This window comes from Chelmon rostratus, chromosome 7 (assembly GCF_017976325.1).
Source record: "Chelmon rostratus isolate fCheRos1 chromosome 7, fCheRos1.pri, whole genome shotgun sequence".
Taxonomy (NCBI): domain Eukaryota; kingdom Metazoa; phylum Chordata; class Actinopteri; order Chaetodontiformes; family Chaetodontidae; genus Chelmon; species Chelmon rostratus.
In genome coordinates this window covers 26,969,364-26,992,651 of record NC_055664.1, presented here as the reverse complement: position 1 = coordinate 26,992,651, position 23,288 = coordinate 26,969,364, and the positions used below count along the sequence as shown (strand labels likewise).

General features: G+C 42.2%; 1 protein-coding gene across 1 annotated transcript in view; it reads left to right on the top strand.

Annotated features, from left to right (window-relative positions):
- Positions 1-2,537: 2,537 nt before the first annotated feature.
- Positions 2,538-23,288, top strand: part of LOC121608954 (mitogen-activated protein kinase kinase kinase kinase 5-like) — a 28,432-nt gene continuing 7,681 nt past the window's right edge. Inside the window, exons 1-21 of the mRNA XM_041940402.1 lie at positions 2,538-2,828; positions 13,197-13,254; positions 14,434-14,524; positions 14,605-14,669; positions 15,111-15,166; positions 15,415-15,462; positions 16,016-16,058; positions 16,746-16,818; positions 17,678-17,809; positions 18,183-18,245; positions 18,465-18,546; positions 19,197-19,313; positions 19,458-19,539; positions 20,143-20,195; positions 21,093-21,139; positions 21,219-21,263; positions 21,468-21,488; positions 21,580-21,628; positions 22,179-22,332; positions 22,804-22,904; positions 23,117-23,158. Of these exons, the coding sequence (XP_041796336.1) occupies positions 2,721-2,828; positions 13,197-13,254; positions 14,434-14,524; positions 14,605-14,669; positions 15,111-15,166; positions 15,415-15,462; positions 16,016-16,058; positions 16,746-16,818; positions 17,678-17,809; positions 18,183-18,245; positions 18,465-18,546; positions 19,197-19,313; positions 19,458-19,539; positions 20,143-20,195; positions 21,093-21,139; positions 21,219-21,263; positions 21,468-21,488; positions 21,580-21,628; positions 22,179-22,332; positions 22,804-22,904; positions 23,117-23,158 (1,530 nt within the window). The 5' untranslated portion in view covers positions 2,538-2,720. The remainder of the gene's footprint in view (positions 2,829-13,196; positions 13,255-14,433; positions 14,525-14,604; positions 14,670-15,110; positions 15,167-15,414; positions 15,463-16,015; positions 16,059-16,745; positions 16,819-17,677; positions 17,810-18,182; positions 18,246-18,464; positions 18,547-19,196; positions 19,314-19,457; positions 19,540-20,142; positions 20,196-21,092; positions 21,140-21,218; positions 21,264-21,467; positions 21,489-21,579; positions 21,629-22,178; positions 22,333-22,803; positions 22,905-23,116; positions 23,159-23,288) is intronic.

Below are 23,288 nucleotides of genomic sequence, written 5' to 3'. Positions count from 1 at the left end.
AGGTGTGCATGCGGCACACCTGCGTCATCGGTCCATTGTTTTGTTATAGCCTACTGCTGTATTATGATCTCTGTCAAATGAGCAACAGTGTTCATGGCAACATATATATTTAATTTTAATTCAGTGCACTTACAACAGAGCAATACATAGAGTGACAAGAATGTTCTGATATCATCCATCTTTGTTTTTCTTGTTTAGCACACACATGCAGTGTAGCCTTTATATATGTTACTGTGTGATGCACTACAAATGTTGAAAGTGGCATGTATTATAAGTAGGTTTAAGTCAAATAAATTTTGTACACACAAAAACACCAACATCTGTCTAGTTATGCAACTGTCGTCATTGGACTGTATTTGTGGATTGAATTGCAGACTACGTAATGGGCAGTTGACTACTAATTTCAGCAGCTGTTTGCACATAAAGATCATGTCGTGATTTTAACAGTTAACTTACATTCAACAATAAAAGCATAAAAAACATCAAGGTGATATGTCATTCAGGAATGTTGTTAGAACAGTGCCCTAGGGGGTGTTACACAAATGGTGAAGGGCAGAAAGTTTGAAAACTAATTTAGATTTGTAGAGTCCTGCTCCCATCATGGTATGTGTATTCCAGCTGTGTGTCACGCCTCTTTTATCCCTGTAAGGATACGTCCGTGCATCCTCTTGCAAGCCTCCTTTCTCCTCACTCTTTAGACGCAAATTCGGAATTGAGACATTCTTCAAGATGGTGCACTCGGTCACTACCTGTCATCGTTTCGCTCACACTCAAACCTGCAGACAATCTGAAGTTTCCAGTTTAGCTGAGCTGCATGTCGCAGGTCAGTGGCGTGGGACACAAACGGAGAACATGCAAAACTCCATGCAGCTCTTTGCACATTCAGGTGCGAGCGATGTTTTGTGCCAGATCTTTATTAATAACCTCTTCAGTCCTGCTCCCATGGCTGAGTTAGTGCTGAGGCAGTTACTTGTGGTTAACTGGCCTGTGTTATGCGTCTGTCACATGTGGGTGTTTGTGAGCCACGTGGCAGAAATGAGACTGTGGGCTTCAGACAGAGCAGAGGGAACAGGAAGGATAAATGTCAAACAATGAAGATGCTGTCATGACACAGATCCTGTTCCTTTAATTAATAAAACACACGCACACACACACTCAGGTGCTTTATTATTCTTTTAATCTTCATACTGTCACAGTGGCTCGCTTTAGATCAGCCGGTTCATTAGATGATGAGTGAGGTACCACACAAGCGTTGGCATCTGTTTTTGTGTCTCTTGATAAAATGAGACGAGATGAGGTGAAACTCTGAACATTCTGCAGCAGCAGCTTCCTGCAAAACGAAAACAGCCAAGCAAAGAAGAGAATACAGGCAGCCGTTGAGAAGATATGCAAGTGAGACATTTCTTTTTCCAGCTGTGACATATTTAAGCTAGCAGCATGGTCTGACTGTGGTTCCACTACTTTGGCCCGGACTAAAATATCTCGACAATTTGATGAGTTGCCATCAAATTTTGTACAGACATTCACGGTCCTCAGAGGAGAAATCCCACTGACCTGTGTGATCCTTGCAGATGTGACTGTTTGCAACCATTTTTGACTCCTGACCTGTAACTGTAACAGCTAGTTTATTTTCATCTTCTACCCCATTTCCTCCTCTTGCTTGGATCAAACATGAATTACAGTATGTCAGAGTTGTCTTCCCTCTTTTGAAAAGTCCTTCAGTTTGCTTGCTCTGCTGATGGACCGTGTACATGCTCCTTCTCACTCACATAGTGAATTAACTGTGTTCATACTGCAGTTGTCTATAACAAAATGTGTCTCTTAACATCTGGCCAGACAGAACAGATTAATATTATGACATGAAATGAACATGCTACAGATGGCTAAGAATGTACTTGTACTTGTGCCATTCACATCCTACACCTGTGAGTAAAAGTAATTAATACAATAAATACTTTTTCATACAAATTTTTACTGGCTAACAGGGTGTAACAGGTGCCCCTTATTTATCTGTGGGGAAATGCTTCTGAACAGGAAGCTGACGGGGAGCTCCAAACACAAGTGACTCGCCTTGCAGAGCTGCAGCACACACGCATGCACAAACACACACATTTCAGTAGGCATGAAGCTGAGACTGAAACTTACACTGAAAACCCCAACCAGCGCAACCACCATTAATCAGCTACACCCACACGCCCAGGTAACCATGTGTTCCTATAGTATGTAAAAACACACACACACCGCTGTGAGCCTTGTAACCTTTAATCCCGATTTTAACTTTATCAACTTCATCATCTTAAACGATCTTTGAATAGTTTTTGCACGTTGATCCTCACGAGCACAGAAAGACAAAAACACTAAATAACTATGAAAGAAAGACCTTTAAAATCTGTCTCTGCTCGTCTCTGTCCATCACACATACAGCCAACAGGAAACAGAACTGGATTAAACAGATGAGCTGAGAAAAAAGCCGAGAGATAGAGGGAGGAGGATCGATGGCAGGCTGAGCATCAGAAACAGGAAGGTGTGAGTGACAGCAGCTGAGCGACACGAGTCAGAGAGACAAAGAGAGGCCGTGTGCCTTTTTCCCAGCAGCTGGCTTCTCTGACAGTTCATCACTTTTGCAGCCTGTAGATGTAGATGCCTCTGAGTGTGTGTGTGTGTGAGAGAGAGAGTGTGTGACATGCCTGAGGAGGAATATTTGTAACTTAAACCTCAACATGGATTTCCAGCACAGGGCAGCTCTGGATATCTCCACCAGAAACCCTCAGGAGGATTTCGAGATCCTGCTGAGAGTCGGAGGAGGAACCTACGGAGAAGTTTACAAGGTCAGAGCTTTCAGCGTTTAAACTCAGCCTGCACTTGAACTGCTGCTGAATGTCACTGACTTGAGTTTCACTTCATATCAGAGAGCGATTTGAGTTTGTGACAGATTTAAAAATCAGATTTTTCTCGAAGCATTTGAAGAATCTTTGAAAGAGAAACAGTCAGAAACGGTTTGATTTTAGGATCAAGTACAAATGTGATTCTGTGAACCAGAGTAAAACCACGATGTTTGTTGGCTCCTGGCATCTCAAGTCAAGCATGCCTTCCTTCTGCCTGCTTTACAAGTTGCTCAATAATCCGTGTCCCTTCACCGTTTATTCTACAGTGAACTACACAGAACGGTTAGATGCTCGCTTTCTCAGGCTGAATCACTGGTGCTGTGCTCACCGGGAACTTCTAGATCAGTTTGGAGGGAAATAAAGGTGTGATTAATTTTAGCTTCATTGGTTGATTGCAGTCACAGCTTCAGTGCAGGTTCCAGCCCTGCTGGAGGAAGTGGTTTTACAAGAAGTGAAAGTATTCTTGTAAATAGCTGATAGTCTTTTTTTTTTTTTTGAGATTTTTACTCCAACTGAAAGCTGTCGAGCTGAACTCTGGATTGTAATCAAACTACCTGAATGTGTCGTGTAGACCTTTGCTTCGAGTTCTGATTTCATGCTTTCAGTTGTGTGAAAACTATTTTTGCACGTGAACAAAACTTGAACACATTTGAGACTTCAATTCAGCCGCAGGAGTCAAATACAGTCAGCTTTGTTCAGATATGATCGAATCCTTGACCCTGATTGGATGACGAAGCTCAGGTTTTTGTTTCTCTCTTGAAAAATGGACAAACATGCAAAATTTGATGATGAAGGATGTTGCGTCACCAATCAAGCAAAAACAACTGTCATTAACAAGACTTTGAGCTGCTGCATCTAGTAGCTAGCTAACTAGCTAACTACTGGCTTCATAACAAGGTCAGAGGTTTATACTGAATATCTTATTTCAGGAACGAACCAAAATTCAACAGAAAAATCATATTTAATAATTATTTTATTTTTGACACGTAGCACCACAGAATTACATCCTCGTTGCTGAACACAAGCGTCCCTCACACAGATCAAGGTGAAGTGTCACCGTTAAATGTCAAAAGGTCATGTATGAAACAGTTGCTCTGTGTTGAAGCCTCTGTCTGTCCATTGTTAGATGATACTAGAAATTAAAGGGTCAGTTCACCCAAATCACAAAGGAATATATTTTTGCTCATACTTAATCACGCATGTCATTTTGGTTTAATATTCTGAGGTTTTGAGTGCCTTCATGTCAATCATGGCCAGTTAACTGAACATGTGGCCACTCGTGTAGGTGAGCAGTATTCTCAGGATTTTCTGGTACTTTCCACAGAGCCAGTCACACCTGAAACAAGCATGCATGGAAAAGTCCAGTAAGCTGTTACAATGAGAGCTAAAACCATCAGAATTGACTTTTCCCCTCTTTTCTATTGGCTCTTTCTTGAATGTGAGATGAGAATTTAAACCTGAGGCTCCTGAGGTTCAACCAACCTGCCAGCACATCCCCTTTCATGGAGGCAAAGGTTCATTTGACCCTTTCAGTGAATCAGGAGAGCGTCTGGCTGGGCAGGAGCTTCTCTCTTGTCTTATTACGGACAACGTTGATATGCAACTGATTTGTTTTAAGGGTTTGAGTTCACGGGCAACTCTTCGGGCCAATAGAAGCAGTTTACTGGGACAGACGGTGGAGGTCAGGGTGGATGGAGAGGCGTGCCAAACACTCAACTTACTTCAAGCCAGCATCGACTTTTTCAGTTTATTAACCAAGACAGAAAATCAGTACTTTGACTGTGCTTTAGGAGTGGATGTTGTAAGAGAGACTGATGAAAAACGCTGACATGTCATAAAGTTAATCATGTGCTGGTGTACTGTGGCATACAGCAGTAATGACACTCACCTTCTGTTAACTGTGATGGAGGTCTTTACCTCTTTACTAACTGTGGCTGCAAACAGGCTCAAGACATTGGTAACATCTGATTGTTTATGTGGTTTGATGGCTACTGTTACTAAGTACCATCATACTGTGATAGTAGTGGGCAGTACACAGTTTTACTGGTGGCCATGGTATAAACAGTGTACCGCTGCAGTGTAGCATGGTGATGGATGGATGCTATAACACAGACACTGACATTGTCATGATACAAAAAAAGCACAATGTCTCTGCAGGCAGTGATGTTTGTCTTTGCAAACGTTAAAAGCAGACGCTGTATTTTATGGTCCAGTCTGTAGTATCCCTGGCATCTGGCAGTAATGTTGCAGACAATAGAGCCAGTGTTTGGTTTGTTCATTCTGGACCACTGTAGAAAAACGTAGCATGGAGGACAACAGAGGAACAGCCCCTTCTGTAGATATAAAGAGCTCATTCTAAGGATACACTTACTTCAGGTGATTCTACACTAATCAAAACACAACTAGGAAAATTATATCCCATGTCGGTCAATGCATCCCCCTGAATCCTACACACTGGACCTTTAGTAATGCAAAGGTCCAGTGTGTAGGATTGCCTCAGGTTATGACAGAATACCAAAAAACCATTAGCTTTAGCACTAATGAGTCCAATAGCATGGTAAGACTACTATTAATAGTAATGTTAACATGCTAACCTCGGGGCTGCATACAAATACTTTAGTTCCGGTATCTGTCTCTTAGACTGGATGGAATTCATTTGTGATGGTTTGTCTTATATATCAGAAACATATTGCATATAAGACTCCTCTGTGGAAGAAACACAGATACACCAATACTTTTCTTTTGTACTCTTCACTGCTCCTCCATGATCTCACAGCATGTGTCGGCTGCACAGCTGGATATGGATGGAGCCTGATTTCAAATACAGAAGAAAACGTTTTAATTTAGCTGGAACTTTTTTTGAATATCAGGCTTCAGAGAGTCGAGCTGTTCTGTCGTGTACAGTACTAATCTCCACCGTGCTGCTTCTGACAGTAAACCGTCAATGCCGCTGATGCAAAGCAGGTTAGCTGTGGAGTGAGCACACTTCCTCTAAACAGGTCGGCAGACCCTGCTGTCCTGTTTTACACAGACATTTGCATAGTTCCTTCCTTCACATGTGGACACACACACACACACACACACACACACACACACACACACACAGACCCACATACAGATAAAATCACACCCACACACAGCACATGTTTTTAGCAACGTGTTGCCTGACACACACACTACAGCAGTGGTCAGCCTGCAAATGCAGCACTTTTGCACCATCAGCAGCAGTGAGAGAGTCTTCTGTTTCTGTGTGTGTGTGAGTCTGTGTGTGTGTGTGTCTGTTGACCATGACCAAATAAACTCAAAATACAGAAGACCTCCATTAAAAGGATCAGTCAGAGAAGGACATGGCGACTGAACTGGATGAGTCAGATCTGTGTCATAATAATGATGATTTATATAGCACTTTTCATACAAGAAATGCAGCTTTACTACATTACTTCACTTTATAACAGTAATTAAAAAAGTATTTTTAGAACATTTTGAAGTGTATAAATGTGAGGCAAAGCACAAAAGTTTCAGGCCTGAATCAGGAAGTCAGAGCTAATAAAAGGCAAAAGTTTTGAAAATATTTGACCAGCTGGCTTCCCTGATATCTGCAGGTAGTGTTGGCAAAGGATGTGTGCATTTTGTGTAGCAAAACTGGCTGCATTTGTTTTCCTCTGTCTAGTTTCTGTTCATGTCTTTTGCTTACTCTAACCAATCCCAGCTCATGTTAACTGGTTAATATTAAAAGGTTAATTTCTGAAAAACCTGTTGTAACTTGCATCATGTTCTTCCCGGGAAAGAGCTAATATGTAAAGTATTAATGAATTGCTAGTGAGTCATAGCGTCATAGCAAAGCAGATTTATGTTGTGTATACAGCAGAGTGACAAGACCCTCAGCCAGCTCTTACAAATTTCAACAAATGCAACATTATACCAACCAATTAAAGAAGCATATGAGAGAAAAACAGGAAATAGAAGCAATTGGACATATCAAGTAGTTTAGGGTTGCATTGAGGCATTACGCTAACTATCTGCCATGGTTCTGGAGGTTACAGCTGCTTTTACCTGCTGGACAACAGAGTGGATGTGCAGTGACCAACAGCCACTCAGCAAAGTATTGTTTTCTGTGTCAAGGGAAGCTGATCTGAGTCCAGTCTGTTCATTTTATCAAAGCACGTTGATCATGTCTGGCCAAGCAATTAAGACAAGAGACTTCCACAGAGAAATACTTCCTTGTGTTTTAACAGAAGGAAGTAAAATCACCAGGAACACAGATGAAAAGCAAACTGTGCAACTTATGAACGGGCAGGATGCATAAAAGACACCTCGTTCAAGTCAGATGTCCACACATCACAGATAACATGTAACACATGTGTGAGCTGCACACTGCAGCTGGATGACTCGAGTCTGCAGCCATGCAAGCTAATGCTAATGCAAGCATAGCAACGTGCCCACATGACAATGCTAACATGCTAAAGCTTAGCAGGTTTAACATTTACCATGATCACCAATCCTCATTACATGTGTTAGTATGTCAAAACTTCTCATCAGGAGGTATTTGTGTTTCTCTGAATACAACCTAAAGAGTTGAACACAATTCTGTGACCCTGAACGCATCATCGTGGTCACGTGAATTTAGGCTTCATTTGACCACAGTCAAACTGTCAAACACAAACTGCTTCATCTGTCTTTTCAAAAACTGGCTTCTGAGAACTTTCTAATGGCTAAATGAGCAAACTTTTACATCATGCATTCATGATTTATTTATTTATTGTCCTGCACATCGTCACCACTTTCCATCAACTGCTTTAGATTTGGTTTTCATGTTTGTTCGGGTTGTGATAATATAACGAGAGTCAGAGAGTTTAGGAAAACAAGAATGTTTTGAAGGTTATTTTAGAGATTTTTTTTTGTGTGTGTGTGTTTTTAATCTCACCTGTTGCTGCACGAGATTTACAGTATTTTTTCACCTTTCTTGGATCCCCCATCAGGGAGTGCAAAAGGTCGTGACCCACAGAAGCTAAAAAACTGACCTTCACATCTTTACATCCACTAAATGTCAAGAGTACAGTGGAAGATGAACCAGACTTGCGCGTGGTGTGGGCAGGCACATGATCTAATGTGCTGGTTTTTACATTCAGAGGTCACTTCCTCTGTGTGTTCAGTCATATGTGATCAAGGTCAGAGGACCTGAGTAGGACTCAGTCTTGACTCATGGGTGTTCCTGTAAATGTTATTGTTAATGTTTGATGGTGGTGTTTCCTTCACAGTCATACACACCGCTGAGGTGAGTTACAGCATGTGTAACAGTTCTTTGGAGCAGGGCTTGATTTGCTCTGGATTTGGAGCTGACTCAGACTCGATTAAAATGAGTGCAGCTCTGTATCTGGGTTAGGGCTAGGCCCGACTTTGCTTATCAGATCTGGCTTGTGCTAACGAACTGCAGTTGGAGTTGTTCAACATGGTGCAACAATAGTTTCAGACCTGTAGCCGCACAGAGGCTGTGGGCTGCACCTGTTGTATGTGCAACCTCAGACGCAAAATGAAGAAGTGAGATAAATGAGCAGTGGACTACATACAGGAGCTGCCTGCAGAGCCGACCTAACTGTGTCAAGTTTTGCTGAAGCAGTGCGGTTTTCTCTGTGTTTTTGTTTGCACTTGTACAGCGATCTTTGTGAGCAGTTTGAGTTTTAGACCCTGGAAGTGAGGACATTTTAGGAAAGGGAGGACCTTTTTCCCGGTCCTGACTTTGAGACGGTTTTATGAGGCCAAATGTCTTAAAGGAATAATCCGATGTTTTGAAAGTTTTGCTTATGTGCTAAATGACTCAAAGGAGATGATGAAGTACCAAATGAATCTGTGTGTCAATTCATTAAGAGATCACTGTTTCAGTTAGCTAAATCTATGAACACATCAGAAACTGGATTTGCCTGGTCTGGACCTCCATTAGCTAAATGCAGACAGAACTGTGTTTGGTGCAAAAGAAGAAGCGGTGAGACTCAGTGCTCATCTGGACTTCCTGTCTTCAACAACTAAATGACAATAAATAAATTTGATCAATCAATCAATCTATCATGTTTTATTTGCAGCAGGTTAGAGGACTGTGATGGTCTTCTCTCAGGCCTCCTTGAGGAAGTCAACACATCTGGTTAAACAGAGTACTAATACTAATGTAGTACATCATCCATCAAATGAGCCCTCTGGGCTTCTCAAATCACACAATATCATATATAATAACATAAATAACAAAAAACATATAATAAATATGTCGGTTTCATGTCTCTCTGGAATGTATTCCTTTAACAACGAGAGTAAGATGTAGAAAAACCTAAAAATGAGCATGTTTTTGTTTATTTCTGTGCTGGTGGTTATAGTAAGCACTGAAGTTAAGCTTTAGAAATAGGCTCAATAGGTTTGGGATAGTTTATAGGTTTATTTATAGAGACTACAGATCAAAGGTGGGGTTAGCAAAGAGTTTGATGTATGGTTTTTAAGATTTCCTGCGTGGAATCTTATCTCGTCAGTCATCAGTCAACCCTTTTACTTCAACCACTTTTTTTCCCTGTGACCTTTCACACCAACAAGTCAGGTCTGTTAGGTCGTTTCAGGTCGTTTATTGTTCAAGGAAGGGAGCAGGGTCCGCTTCTTCATTTCTGCTGCAAACCTGCTCGTTTTCATAGACTTGAGCAGCAAATAGAGCTCATGAAGCTCTTTGTTATCTCACGCGTGTGTGTGATCACAGAGGTCAATGAAAGGAAAGGCCCCTCCTTCAAGATGAAATGGAAATGTTGTGGAACGTCCGCGGCTTCCGCTGTGACGTCCAACTCGTGTGTGTGTGTGTTTCATTGTTTACTGATCACTTGGCGGCTGTGTTTCCTCTCATTGACCTCTCTGATGTCACACACTTAGTCTCATTAGATCGAGCGGAGTTTTCCATTGTCGTTGTTGATTTCATTTTGCTGCTCGCCCAGTCGCCAGATCAAAATGTTGGCATTTCTGCAAACCGCAGATACGTCAAATTTGTTTCACACCAGATTTGCAGTTCAAATGAGCGAGTTTTCTCATCAGGAGGACGGGATGGTGGAGGCACGACAGCCAGGAAAGACGACAGCAAGACGACTGCCGAGCAGCAGACGACCAAGATGTGTTTGTGGCAAAGAAATTAGTTTTTAATGAGACGCCGGGACAGTTTCCATCCATGTCTGTGGTGACTAAACCAGGAATTTCAAGCCAATTATTAGCATTTCCTAACCCAAACCAGGTGGTTTTTGTGCCCAAACCTGAACACAGCATTGTCAAATTGAAACATAAAGACATGTAAAGTTTGAATGTAAAGAAAGTTTCAACGTGTTTTGCTTTGCAGAAACGTACAATGGCATATAGACGCGGTACAATAACACAACTTCTCAGAAGACATCGACCTGCTGTGAAAGTCTTCTGTGCCTCAGTTTTAACGAGAAATGTTGTGTAATATCATCCAACACGGGAGCTGCTGCACAGGTACATGTCATCTGCTGATGATGAACATGACTAAACTTTCTCAGAAGCACATTTCACAGAAAAGATCACACAGAGACAATTAAAAACACTGAGTCAGTGCTGTTTTGTGAAATGAGCACAAAGTGGTATTTTTCATACTGAGGCTAAATAAAACTAGCATTTAAATCATCTGGTCATCTGTAGGACAAGTGAACACGCAGCCTTTTAGCTGCTTTTGTTTGCCTTTCATTCATTTCTTCGTGTGCTGAGGCAGCAGGTACAGTATGTGGACCTGTTTCAAGCAAAAACAAGCAGAGAATAACAAGAAGAGAACCATACAGCATTAAGAAAATGGAGCATCTAGCAGTTAGATGAGTCAGATGTTTTTTCTGAGTTGTTGTTGGAGACCAGACCAGAGCTAGACCAGTGAAAACCGCCAGCAGATCAGAAACAGGGGGGATGCTCATGACGCTCTGCAGGGTGTGATGGGAGGTAACTGCGAGCTAAAAAAAAAAAAAATACAACATTTTAAGAAATGCTTAATGCAGCTTTAAATTTGGTAGGAAAAGCAACTTTAAAAAAAAAAAAAAATGGACAGCACATCCAAAAGAGAGAAGAAGAAGAGGTGGAGCTGAGCTTCAAAATGAAAGTGCAAGAAACAAGGTCAGTGTTTAAAAATGCTAGCAGGGCATCATAATGTCACGACCACCCTCCTCGAGTTTATTCTGGAAGAACAGCTAAATGACATCAATAGTGCTCGGTGGGAGAGCAGAAGACGCATATGAATGGAGATGAAACAGAAAATAAAGAGCCGTTCACTGTTTTACCTCCAGAGCTTTATGACGATCGAGTCCAGTCCGAGCTCTGAGGAAGACAAACACTTTCGTTATATAAGAACATTCATTCCTGCAGCCTTCACTATGGACCTAAAAGATACGTCAGAAAAGGAGAAAGTTGTTATTTGAGATTTTGGTGAACTGACCCTGAGCAGCGTTCGCTTTGGTCATGGCTTGATTAGGAGAGCGCCTGCTGACAATAAAAAGATCTTTCTTCCGCCGTCCTCCACCTTCCAACCACAACACCCCGACTTTCCACCGTGCCATTTCCACGTCGAAGTCGAAGGCCGCCGCCAACATTAAACCATGCACAACGTGTCAGCTTCCATTACGACCGCAGCCTGCGTCAAAGTCGTGTCTTTAAAAAGTGCTTTCTTTTCTGTTTTCTCATTTAATTAGCATCCTCACACATCCCGCTCCGAAAATGCTGATGGCACACGAAAATACGCGACAACACGCTTATTTTGTCTTGATAGTTCAGAGATGAGAGCTCAGGATGGGTGCGACGGACACGTGTGACTGTAAGTAGACCATGTGCTGTGGATGCTGTCGGGGTTTCACCCAGCTGGGAGCATTTTGATAATATTGGTGCTTTGGCTCAAACTGTCCATTCAACATCTTTGTGTCATATTTTTAAAACTCCCTCTTTGAGGCAGCGGAGTTTCCGTTGTCACTGTATTATCTGTCCTGCTCTCACTGGCTGGGTACACGTATGACTGTATTCTATTTTGGGCCTGACAGAATGTAAATGGGTATTTCCTCTCAGAGAAGTGGGTGGCTGGGTCATGTCTAATCTACAGTCTGGTGTACAGTATGTGTGAAGTGTTCTCACCTCACACTTGAGCCTTTGCGCCAAAGATAAACATGACTTTACCCACCTGGTTAGCATTATTTATTTATTTATTTCTTCAATCATTTTTCATTTTGCTCCTCGTCCTTATTGCTCAGTGCTCTGATGCTTCCTTACTGGCCACCTGTCAATCAAAGAGTGTGGGCAGGAACATGAGTTTTTCCTTTGATTTTCTGTTGCTGAAGTTTGTTGTCAGTTAGACCAAAGTCCATGCAGCAAAAGCCAAGTATGAAGATCAGAAAACCAAACAACAAACAAGAGTGAGAAACAAACAAAAAGGCACCAAACAGCTACAACACCAACAACATGTCTGAGTGGAGGACAAAGCGGTGCGTCACTGTGGCCTCAATGGCTGGATGAACTTTGTGTGTGTGTGTGTGTATGAGTGTGTGAGTGTGTGTACTTGCTACATAGTGGAAAGTGACATTTTGGATGGTTCGAAGGTTCAGACTTGGTTTCAAGGATACGGTTAGAAATAGGTTTAGGTCAGGGTTAGACTGGTAGTGGTGATGGTTAAGGTTAGGATAACAGTCTGGGGAATGCATTATGTCAGTGAGGGTCCTCACAAGTATAGAAATGCAGGAGTGTGTGTGTGTGTGTGTGTGTGTGCACGCATGTTTTCTGCTTCTGATCAGCTACTTTTATGGTGACACAAACAACCAACTGTGTGAAGGAAGTTCTGTTTACAAACAGTGTGAATAAACAAAGAGAAGTGAGGCAACACTCTGGTATCACACGTTTAAAGGTCACTGTGTGTGTGTGTGTGTGTGTGTGCGTGCGTGCGTGTCCATGCATGTGTGTGTGTGTGCATGCGTGTGTGTCCATGCATGTGTGTGTGTGCGTGTGTGTGTGTGTGTGCGTGTGTGTGTGTGCATGAGTGTGTGTGTGCATGCGTGTGTGTCCATGCATGTGTGTGTGTGCATGAGTGTGTGTGTGCATGAGTGTGTGTGTGCATGCATGTGTGTGTGTGTGTGTGTGTGTGTGTGTGTGTGCGTGTGTGTGTGTGTGTGTGCAGTGGGCTGTTTTTTGCACTCCACTGATCTGAACAGCAAACATGCAAATGAAGCTCTGCTGGCGCACAAAGCACAAGTCAAACACACCACGTTTACAGCTCCAGTCCCAAAGTGATAACCTGTATTTGTGTTTTTGTCTGTTCAGGCACGTAACAAGCAGAATGGAGAGCTGGCAGCCATCAAGGTCATCAAGATGGAACCAGGTGAAATTTCTTCTGAATGTTCGTCCTTTGGTTTAATCAGGAAATATCAGAACGCTCCTTCATCTCTGCAGTCTTATTAGTCGCATGCTACATTTTAGCATTCAAACCTTTTCATTTCGTGCGTAGAGAGGACTTGTATGCATGTATCCAACACAATTACTAGCTCCTATGCTCACTATGATTCCATTATGGCAGCTTTTAACCGAACATTATACTCCAGTAAATGACAAAAGGCAGAGCCAGTCGAACGCATATTGACAAAGAAAGAGAGAGTAATTATTTTGCACGGTGACACAGCGAAATAAATCACCCAAATCAAATCATTTAGACTCCAGCAATAACCAACGAAAACAGGCAGCAACTGCATTCAATTATACCCCAACAGATTGATTACACTGACCGTTTCCCACAACACATTGTGTAACAAGGAACTGTGATTAGTTTGAATTACAAATATATATATATAGAATGTAAGAGAAAATGTTTCTGTTATATCTGCTTAAATCATGATTTAGCATAGCAACACGCTGACCTCCTTATTTAAACCCTGCATTCATTTTTTTCATGAAGATATCGAATGTGTCAGGCTGAATTTTTGGATAACCAGTCATTGAAGGGGAAACAAAAGTTAAAAACCGGATGTTAAGCATTCATTCCCGCCACTAAGCCCTCACTCTATCCACCCACCTTCGTTTGGAGGCTTTCATGGAGGGTTCAGCAGGTTATTGACTGGACTGATATTACTCAAATATGCACATATCGGTTTTAAAGAGGAAGTTAGCGTTAGCTTAGCTTTCTAGCATGTGCTCCATTTGCAGGGACGCAGCACATGATCAAACAGTGGAGCTAGTCGTTGGTAGTTGTAGTGACAGATGTTTATGGTGCAGGATGTTGCACAGTTTATGTGTTTATTAATAACAGTGATAGGAAAGGGTTCGGTTTGATGCTGGATTGGGACTACATTTTACCTCTCACTGCTATTTGAAGCCACTGAAGGTCCAATGTTTAATCATAAGAGAACTTACTCAAAAGGAACAAGAGCTGGATGTGATCAAGCATTGGTTGAACAACACTCACAAATAAGCAGTTAGCATGTAGCCTGTGTGCCCACTGACTACGCCTGTGCTCACATGTAATGTGATGATGATAATAAACGTGTCTCTCTGTCTGCTTCCACAGAGGATGACTTTTCTATCATCCAGCAGGAAATTGTCATAGTAAAGAGCTGCAAACACGCGAACATAGTGGCGTATTATGGCAGCTACATACGGTAAGATGTCTGTGCTCCCTCTCTCTCTCATTAATGTTAAATAAAGTCGCTCGCTCACAGATCTCCTCTTCTATCTGTAGAGCTAATAAACTGTGGATCTGCATGGAGTTCTGCGGAGGAGGCTCACTCCAGGACATCTACCACGGTGAGTGTGTGTGTGTGTGTGTGTGTGTGCGTGGCGAGTTATTGCAGAAGTATTTAGTAAGATTTGATTTGACTGACTTACAAAATCTACAAAAATTATTCCAACCAATGAAATCTATAGCTGCAACTCACTAGCACTCAATATGGGGGGGGGGGGGGGGGCATTGGATATTTTTACAACCTGGCTGACCCCCAGAATTTACAGAGAGTTGTTAGCGTTGTTATCATTCTAAACCAATTAGCAAAAGGTCTCATTAATGATGATAACAGCAACTGTTAGAATTAACGGTTCCTGTTGTGAGGAACCTTGATCACTTCGTTTACCTACTAATATATTACTAACATAATATATGCTATATATAATATATACTGATGCATATTATTTATATATAAGATATTTGATTATTACGTTGCATCATTTCAAGTAAACTGTGTTCCACAGTGACTGGTCCTCTGTCTGAGCCACAGATTGCCTACATCTGCAGGGAGATGCTGCAGGTAAAGTCACACAGGTTTCTCACTAATCAATAACTGTGGTTTCATTCTCAATAATCTGAAACAAGCTGCTGCTGACGATGATGTTCAGGGGACAAACGCCCACTTCCACCATTTGTTTTGTTCCCTTTATTCTTTGTTTCCTCTTCATGGCTGAAGTGGGTTTAATAGGTGAAAGTATTATATTCACTCTGTGTGTGTGTGTGTGTGTGTGTGTGTGTGTGTGTGTGTGTGTGTGTGTGTGTGACCAGGGCCTGGACTACCTGCATGCACAGAAGAAAATCCACAGAGACATCAAGGTGAACACGTCTGACAGTGATGTGGCACTTTTATTCTACATTCTTGTTGACTTGTTTCTTGCGTTTATTTGTGGTGAAGAGCACACTGGTGAAGCAGACGAAGACTGTGCTGAAGATGAGGGTTCGACCCGTGTGTGTTGCTGAAGAATGAACGTGAAATAAACTGTGTGTCTGTCCTTAAACCAGCTGTTAGAAAAAGTTTTCCAATTTCATTAAGAAACTCAGAAGAAATTCTTTCCAAATTCTTATCATATAATTCTATGATAAGAATATTTTAGAAAATGCGTCATTAAATCTTAACATCCAAATGTAGGATTTAAAAAAAGATAGTAATTGCAGCTTGTTGCCGCAGAAACGTAGAGAAAACAAAGAGGAGATGCAACAAGAAGAAATGAATTAATGAATTCTATGAAATGAACATTCAGTTTAGTTTGATTTCCATCCTGTGTGGGTTCAGTTAAAGACCACTGAGTGGGTAAAGGAGACTCTGTGCATTAGAAGATGTTTCTGTGGTTTTGTCTGTGTTGATGTTTGTCGCGCTCTTTGCCTCCAGGGTGCCAACATCCTCCTCAACGATCAGGGCGAGGTCAAGTTGGGTAGGTGGATGTTCTGCTCTGCACATCACTGGTGTGGCTGGAATGAGTCACTCACTGTGAGACTGACAGCTCAGCTAACGCATCTCTGCTGTCCCGCCATGCGTTATTGACGCACCGAAAGGGCCTCGGCCGTGTTTCCCACTGGCTGAGATGCCATTGAACTCAACACTGTTGACGTGATTGTCCTCTGAATACGCCATTTAGGCTGACGAGCATTCAGAAAAGAAGAATACTAAAGGATACTTCAGGGACATTATGATGTATTGGGATTTTTCCTAATGTCTTGACTTGCTTTTATTTTCAGCTTCTATTTTCTTGCATTACTGTACGTTCATTGTCATGCACCAAGGTAAATTCCTTGCATGTGAAAACCTATTGGCAATAATTAGGATTCTGAATTTGATGGATTTTTTCAACCAAATTGCTCAAAATCTGCTCCGGCCACAGGCGTGTCAGTTCTGTAGCAGTGCGCAATAACAGAAACAAATAGAAATACAAAGCACAAATTAATTTTTAAATACATGCAAATTTTAAATTGATTGCAAAGAGTCAAACCTGTCCTGTTGATTCGCACACCAACATCAGTGATATAAGAAAATGAAATCCTTATCCAATGGCATTTCTATTTTTTAAGAGATTTGAATGCGTGGTGATCATTTATGTTGATGTGTTTCTTCTGTTGTGTAGCTGATTTTGGGATCTCAGCTCAGATCACAGCCACTCTGGCTCGGCGGATGTCCTTCATCGGGACGCCGTATTGGTAAGATCGAAACCCCGACATCAGTCTCTCTGCAGCTGTCAGTGTTGTCCTGCGAACACAAGCATCTGAACATTTAGGGGCAAAATAGCCTTTGTGTGTGGAGGACATCGCTAGGCACACAACCAATACAGACATAACTAATATAAAATATAAATTTAGGTACTGCTGTGTTACGTTTTAATGTGCATTTGTGGATTTCCCAAATTTAGCATTGACTTAATATGTTTTTCACTTGAAGGGGTGGAGTAATGACCGCAACCTGTTTAATAAGGAGGTGATGCATGATGGCATGTCTCCATTAAGGCCCTTATAAATGAATAGAAACCAGAGGCTGTCACGTCTTAGTGTTAGAGATGCCTGCCCAGCCTCTTCATTCGTGATGCAGTGATGAGTAGAATAAGTGTCAGTGGTAATTAATCTTCGGGTGTAGGGATGAACTGAATCTAGGGGTTTTAAGAGTGGAGGTGTGTCTATAGATAACATCACCATAGTGATCCTCTTCCTTCTGAGAATCAGAAGATTAGCTGTGTTTCTGCATAAATATCAGTCTTATTCAGTCTTGTTTGCATGACCAGTTTCAAATTTAAAGTGCATCTTTCAGGTGGATTTCAGATACAGAATGATCAGTTCCCCAAATCACACATTGCTGCCAATGAGACAGGTGGTCCTGAAACCATTTATTACAGGATAAAACCAGTGTCACATAACCTCTGTATGAGCAAAGCAGGTTCAACAGTATCAGAGAGGACAGCACAATATTTCTGATTTCTTGCTTTGTCAGCAGCAGATACATCATCATGTGAAACCAGACTGATCTGGACTGTTGCTCCACTTGTTGCTGTTCCCCTCCTGTCCACAGGATGGCACCAGAGGTGGCAGCAGTGGAGATTAAAGGCGGCTACAATGAACTATGTGACATCTGGTCTGTGGGCATCACAGCCATAGAACTGGCAGAGCTACAGCCGCCGCTGTTCGACGTCCACCCGCTGCGGTAAATACACACTGAAAGACACAACTGGTGCACCATCTGACCAATCAGAATCAAGCATTCCATTTTTTTTGTCAAACCAAATGTAGTCCCCATATTTTTGACTAGACTCTGATTCAAGTCACAAATACACTGTGTGCATGTACACACACTCCCACCCATGTACACCGATGAGACTTATATTCCACAGAAAGTTCCAGCGTGCACCCACACTTCTGTATGTTCATGCATGTAATCACCGGTTTCCCACACACTGACACAACACGCTGTGGCCTACAAACCTGCTATATGACAGAGCAGGTTATACGAGAGACCAGGCCTGTGCATGAACACTCAGGTTCTTATTGTCTGTGGTCGACTGTGTTGTTTCCTGCAGCGTCCTGTTTCTCATGTCCAAGAGCGGCTACCAGCCTCCTAAACTGAAGGACAAGTCGAAATGGTAAATAAAAGCACTTTCATGAGAGCAAATGCTTCCTACAATATCAGTCAAGCTGTTCTGATGCAACGTTCTGGTCTTGCATTTATATTTCCAGCCTTGCAGGCAGATAAACAGGATCTAATAAAATTCATTATATGTGTGCAGAGTGCATGTATTTATGAACAACTGTATGTAGAGTTCGATGTTATAAAATGCTACCAACATATCTCCTGTCTGCAGGTCCTCCATGTTTTATAACTTTGTAAAGGCCATGTTGGTGAGGAACCCAAAGAAGAGACCCAGCGCCTCCAAGCTGCTCTCAGTCAGTACTGCTCACATATGATCCACCTCAGGTTTCTATAGCGTCAGTTCTGCATCAAACTGACTGACGGTTTATGGATGTGTAAGAGAAGAGAAGTGTAAGGGGTTACTATTAATTATAGAGAATCTGTTCTCACATGATTTTGAAAATCCAGCAACACTACTTTGTACTCAAACTGTCATGAGGGACAGTTTTGAAGAGATGCACCTGCTGAGCAGCAAACAGCCGGCGTCAGAGACGAGCAGGTGAACTCAGTGGAGTGTTTGGCAGCTAAAGAGCAGATATTCACATATATTTGTACATAGCTGGTGGAGACCAAACACAGAGTGAATATCTGACTTTAGGCTGGTGGAAGCTAAAGTCAACTCTAAGCAACTGTTCAACATATCAGCATAAAGGTGATGATATGTTAATGTCATGCTCACAATGTGTTTCTGCTGCCCCCAAGTGGCCAAAAATCAGTTGTTGCAGGTTTAAAGTAACAGTAGACCACAGCTCAGTCTTCAAGTATTAAAAAACTGCAGACTGTCATCCAGTCTCAGTCTGGTTTGAGTCTCTCCTCAGTCTTGGCCTCCTGTAAGATTTGTCTTCATGTGGACTGGACTGAGCTGTTCTAATTGTCTCCTCTCCATCCTATCCCGTCTCCGCAGCACATGTTTCTGACCCAGCAGTGCCTGAACCAGGAGCTGACCCTGGACCTGCTGGAGAAGTATCGAAACCCTGAGAGACTGAAGACCTGCCTGGTGACAGAGGACGAAGAGATGGAGGTCAGTCATGATTCAGCCTTAACCACGTAGCATAAAACTTAGAATGTTATTGCTCTCTTTATTACAGATGATTTAAAGTATTATTTCAATCGATTTCATCAGATTTTTGTTTTGCTCAAAGATTTTCACTCTTGTTGATTTAAGGTGGTGGTGCCTGGATCTTTAAAAAGGATCCAGTCTATCAACAAACACAACCGGGCAGAGAGGAAAAACTCTGACATAAGATGTAAGAAAACACACTTGAACCACTATGAACCCTATTACATAGAATATGTTAGATTTTTGGCATGGTGGTGAGTTTTAAGACTTAAGACAACATGTTCATCCCATTTTCTTGAATATTCTCTGCTAGCAACTTTTACTTTTCCAGGTTAACAGATAAAAACTGGAAATTTGACTCTTTTTGTGCTCAAATTCAGAAAAAATCGACTAGATACACCACATGTACAGTAAATAAGAGTAAGATAAGTTCATAGTAACACAAACTCCTGATAGTAATAACATTTCCAGAGAGAGGATGACATTCCTAATCTCCTCCACTGACTCGCCTTAATGAATCCTTTCCTTGACCTTTACTTCTGTCCTCAACACTTCATCTTCATTGAAGCTGCCAGTTTTACTGAAGATGTTTAATATTCCAGAATCGCATCATTTCCCTCGTCCTGCTGTCTTGGCACATTTGTTTTATCCCTGTTTCATCTGTATGTACAGGATGAGGTTTCACGTTTGTTCTGCCTCTGCTGTTACTGAAGTAACATTTTGTAAAATGACTCAAATGTTTCTGTGAAAAGCATCTTTGTGTTAAATGTTGTCTCTTGTGGTCGCTCAGTGGAGCAGATCTACACTCGGAGGCCTGAGAAGAATGAATCACCAAACACAACGGTGAGCTCGTTACACATCTAATGTTAGTGGCAGGACTTTCCCTCACACATCCATTGCATGTATCCGTTGTGTGCATTGTATGTACAGCACACACATACAACACCCCTCTCTCTCACCGTCTGTAAGAAGTCAGCAGAGCTGATTTTTAGGCAGGCACAGAATCAGTGGCGTGCACAGAGGGGGGGCAGGGGGGGCGACCGCCCAATTGTTGAAAAATGCGTGCTAAAGTGCCCTCTTGGACACCAAAACGCGCGCTAAAGTGCCCTCTTGGACACCAAAACGCGTGCTAAAGTGCCCCCTGGGAGCCAAAACGCGCATTAAAGTGCCCTCTTGAACGCCAAAATGCGTGCTAAAGTGCCCTCTTGGACGACAAACCGCATGTTAAAGTGCCCTCTTGGACACCAAAACGCATGCTAAAGTGCCCCCTGGGAGCCAAAACGCGCATTAAAGTGCCCTCTTGGTGCCAAAACGCGTGCTAAAGTGCCCTCTTGGACGCCAAAACGCGTGCTAAAGTGCCCTCTTGGACGCCAAAACGCGTGCTCAAGTGAAGTCCTTTTCGCCCCTGCCCTTCAAAAAGTCTGTGCACGCCACTGCACAGAATAATAAAAAGAGATTCCAGGTGTTAGGTCCTTTAAATGTCAACAGGAAGTGCAGAACTCATCAGAGGTGAAGCTGAATTCTCAGCTGGTGTCTTTCCCAGCATCTCTTTGAGCACACAGTCTATGTTTATCATGATTTTAGCACGAGGTGAACGAACACAGTAGTTTAACACAACAAATAGAGGAGTGTGGATGGGAATCTGTGACTGTGACCTCCTTTTTTTTGTACATCTGCTTGTTTGTACACATGACTGTAACCTCTTTTACAAATATTGGTAATTTCCTGTGTTTTTCACAGTTAAGAGCTTCACTGGGATCAACCAGCAGCACCAGGAGTCCAGTGAGGTAACTGTTTCACAGACGAGCATCACGGACGTGGAGTCACATCAACCAATCAAATGTCTAACTTCTCCTTGTCTCACAGGGATCAGGACACGGACTCAGACGATGACTATGATGATGTGGACATGTATGCAAACTATTTCAGCCCACGTTTAACAAAATACGACAGCATATGAATGGCTAAAGTCCAGAGCTAAATACTTTACAAAAGCAGATGATGAGATAAAAATGATCCTTATTTTATTATTTGTTAGAGTTCAGTAATATTTGGCCATCATGTCCTCGTGTTTTTCACTGACACTGGTTTCTCTCTGCCTTTTGTCCACCTCAGCCCTACAATACAAGCCACCAGGTTAGCTGAACGAACACAAACTCACACCTGCGCTCATGTATATTTGCATCATTAACACACCTGACTGAACAAACTCTCTCTCTGTCTGCAGAAGTCTCATCATGCAAGAAGATGGAATCCCGCCTCCGCTTCCTCCAAAGGTGATCACTGACAGACGAATGAGTTGATCTGTAGATGAAACGTGGTTTTATGTGTGTGACACCAAAGCCTCGTTAAAACTGTTTTACATACAAAATTGCTTTTTTAAAAGCATTATCATGAACATAATTTCTAGTTAAAACAGTTATTGACATAGATGCTAACAATTATTGCCAAAGAAGTGTTAGTTTTAGTATTAAATGTAATGATAGTTTGGTTTATTGTGTTAATCAATAATATTTTGTACATTTTATCACTTTACTTAGATAATATCATAATTCTGCCACTTTTTTGAAAATTTTGTCCAAGAGTAGGATACAGATCAGGACAGAAGTCACGACTGGAGGCATGCACTCACTCAACTGCACAGGAAGTCAGAATAATACTGCTGTGAGGGACAAACATTTAGCTCCTACATTAGCTCATGAGCCCTGAACGCATCACACCCCCTCCTGATCTGTCATTTTAACTTGTTTTAGAAACGTTAGGCAGTTTACTGAAAATGTGAGTGCAGAAGACAGTCGGCATGTCGGCTTGTTTCCGTGTGTGCAGCCCAAAGCGCGGACCAGCTCAGAGGAAAGCATGGCGGGCGAAGACGACCGGGTGAGGAAACCCTGTTCTTTGTACGCCCCCTCCCCTCTCATCAGGACCTCCAGTGGGACGCACGTCCGACCTACACCCCAACCACGATCCTCACGACACTCAGGTGAGCTGCCTCACCTTTGCACTGTACTGCAGAGGCGCCATCATAGCAACAGCTGAAGGAATAAAACACCAAATGCAGAATATAACAGCGGCCTTAAATGTGTTTCATGTAACATTTACAGTGTTTTTCCAATAATAACAAACATTAAAGACCAACTGATAAACTGAAGCTTTATATGTTTTAACTGTCAGTCCTTCACATGAGTGTGATGTGCTGAACTGACTCTTAAGTTATCAGAGTAAAGCAGCCTTCAGCAGTGTGTTTGTTCCACAGGAAACACTTCAGGAGGCAGTTTGTCCAGTTTCATCCTCAGACATCACACACACACACACACACACACACACACACACACACACACACACACACACACACACAGAAGGCTAATAATAAGTCAAGCAGAAAATACAATTGCCTTTTTTATATGAACAGTCACACAGTTTCTTACTGTGTGTTTATGTGTGTGTGATCCAGATCCTGCATCCTTCCCAGTCCAGTTGATTGACAACCCGGCAGACCTCCTCCCTCCTGAGCTCCCTCCTAAAGGCATACGCAGACGGCAGCCCCCATCGAAGGTACAACACAAGAGAAACTCTGAAGGGTGACAGAAAAATCCTCAACAAGAGAGAGCAGAAGAATGTAGAGATGAAATTCAGGTGTAACAGGAAGGAAATGTTCAGTTTACGGTTACGATTTACAGAAGCTAAAATTCAGATTCTGATACTGGAGGATCTACTCTCTCCACTTCCTTCCTCTCCCATCGTGAGCGTTTCCTTTTTGTTCTCAGGACCCTGCTGAGTGCGTCAGCCCCGTCATGAAGAAACCTCCTGTGAGTTTCTGTGGCTTTTCCACAAGTTCTCCTCCTTCCATATCAGATGCACTGCCGAGTGTCTGACGTGTGTGCTGGTGTTTGATGTTTCACGTGTGTGTTAGCAAAACAAGTTCAGTGCAGCCGGCTC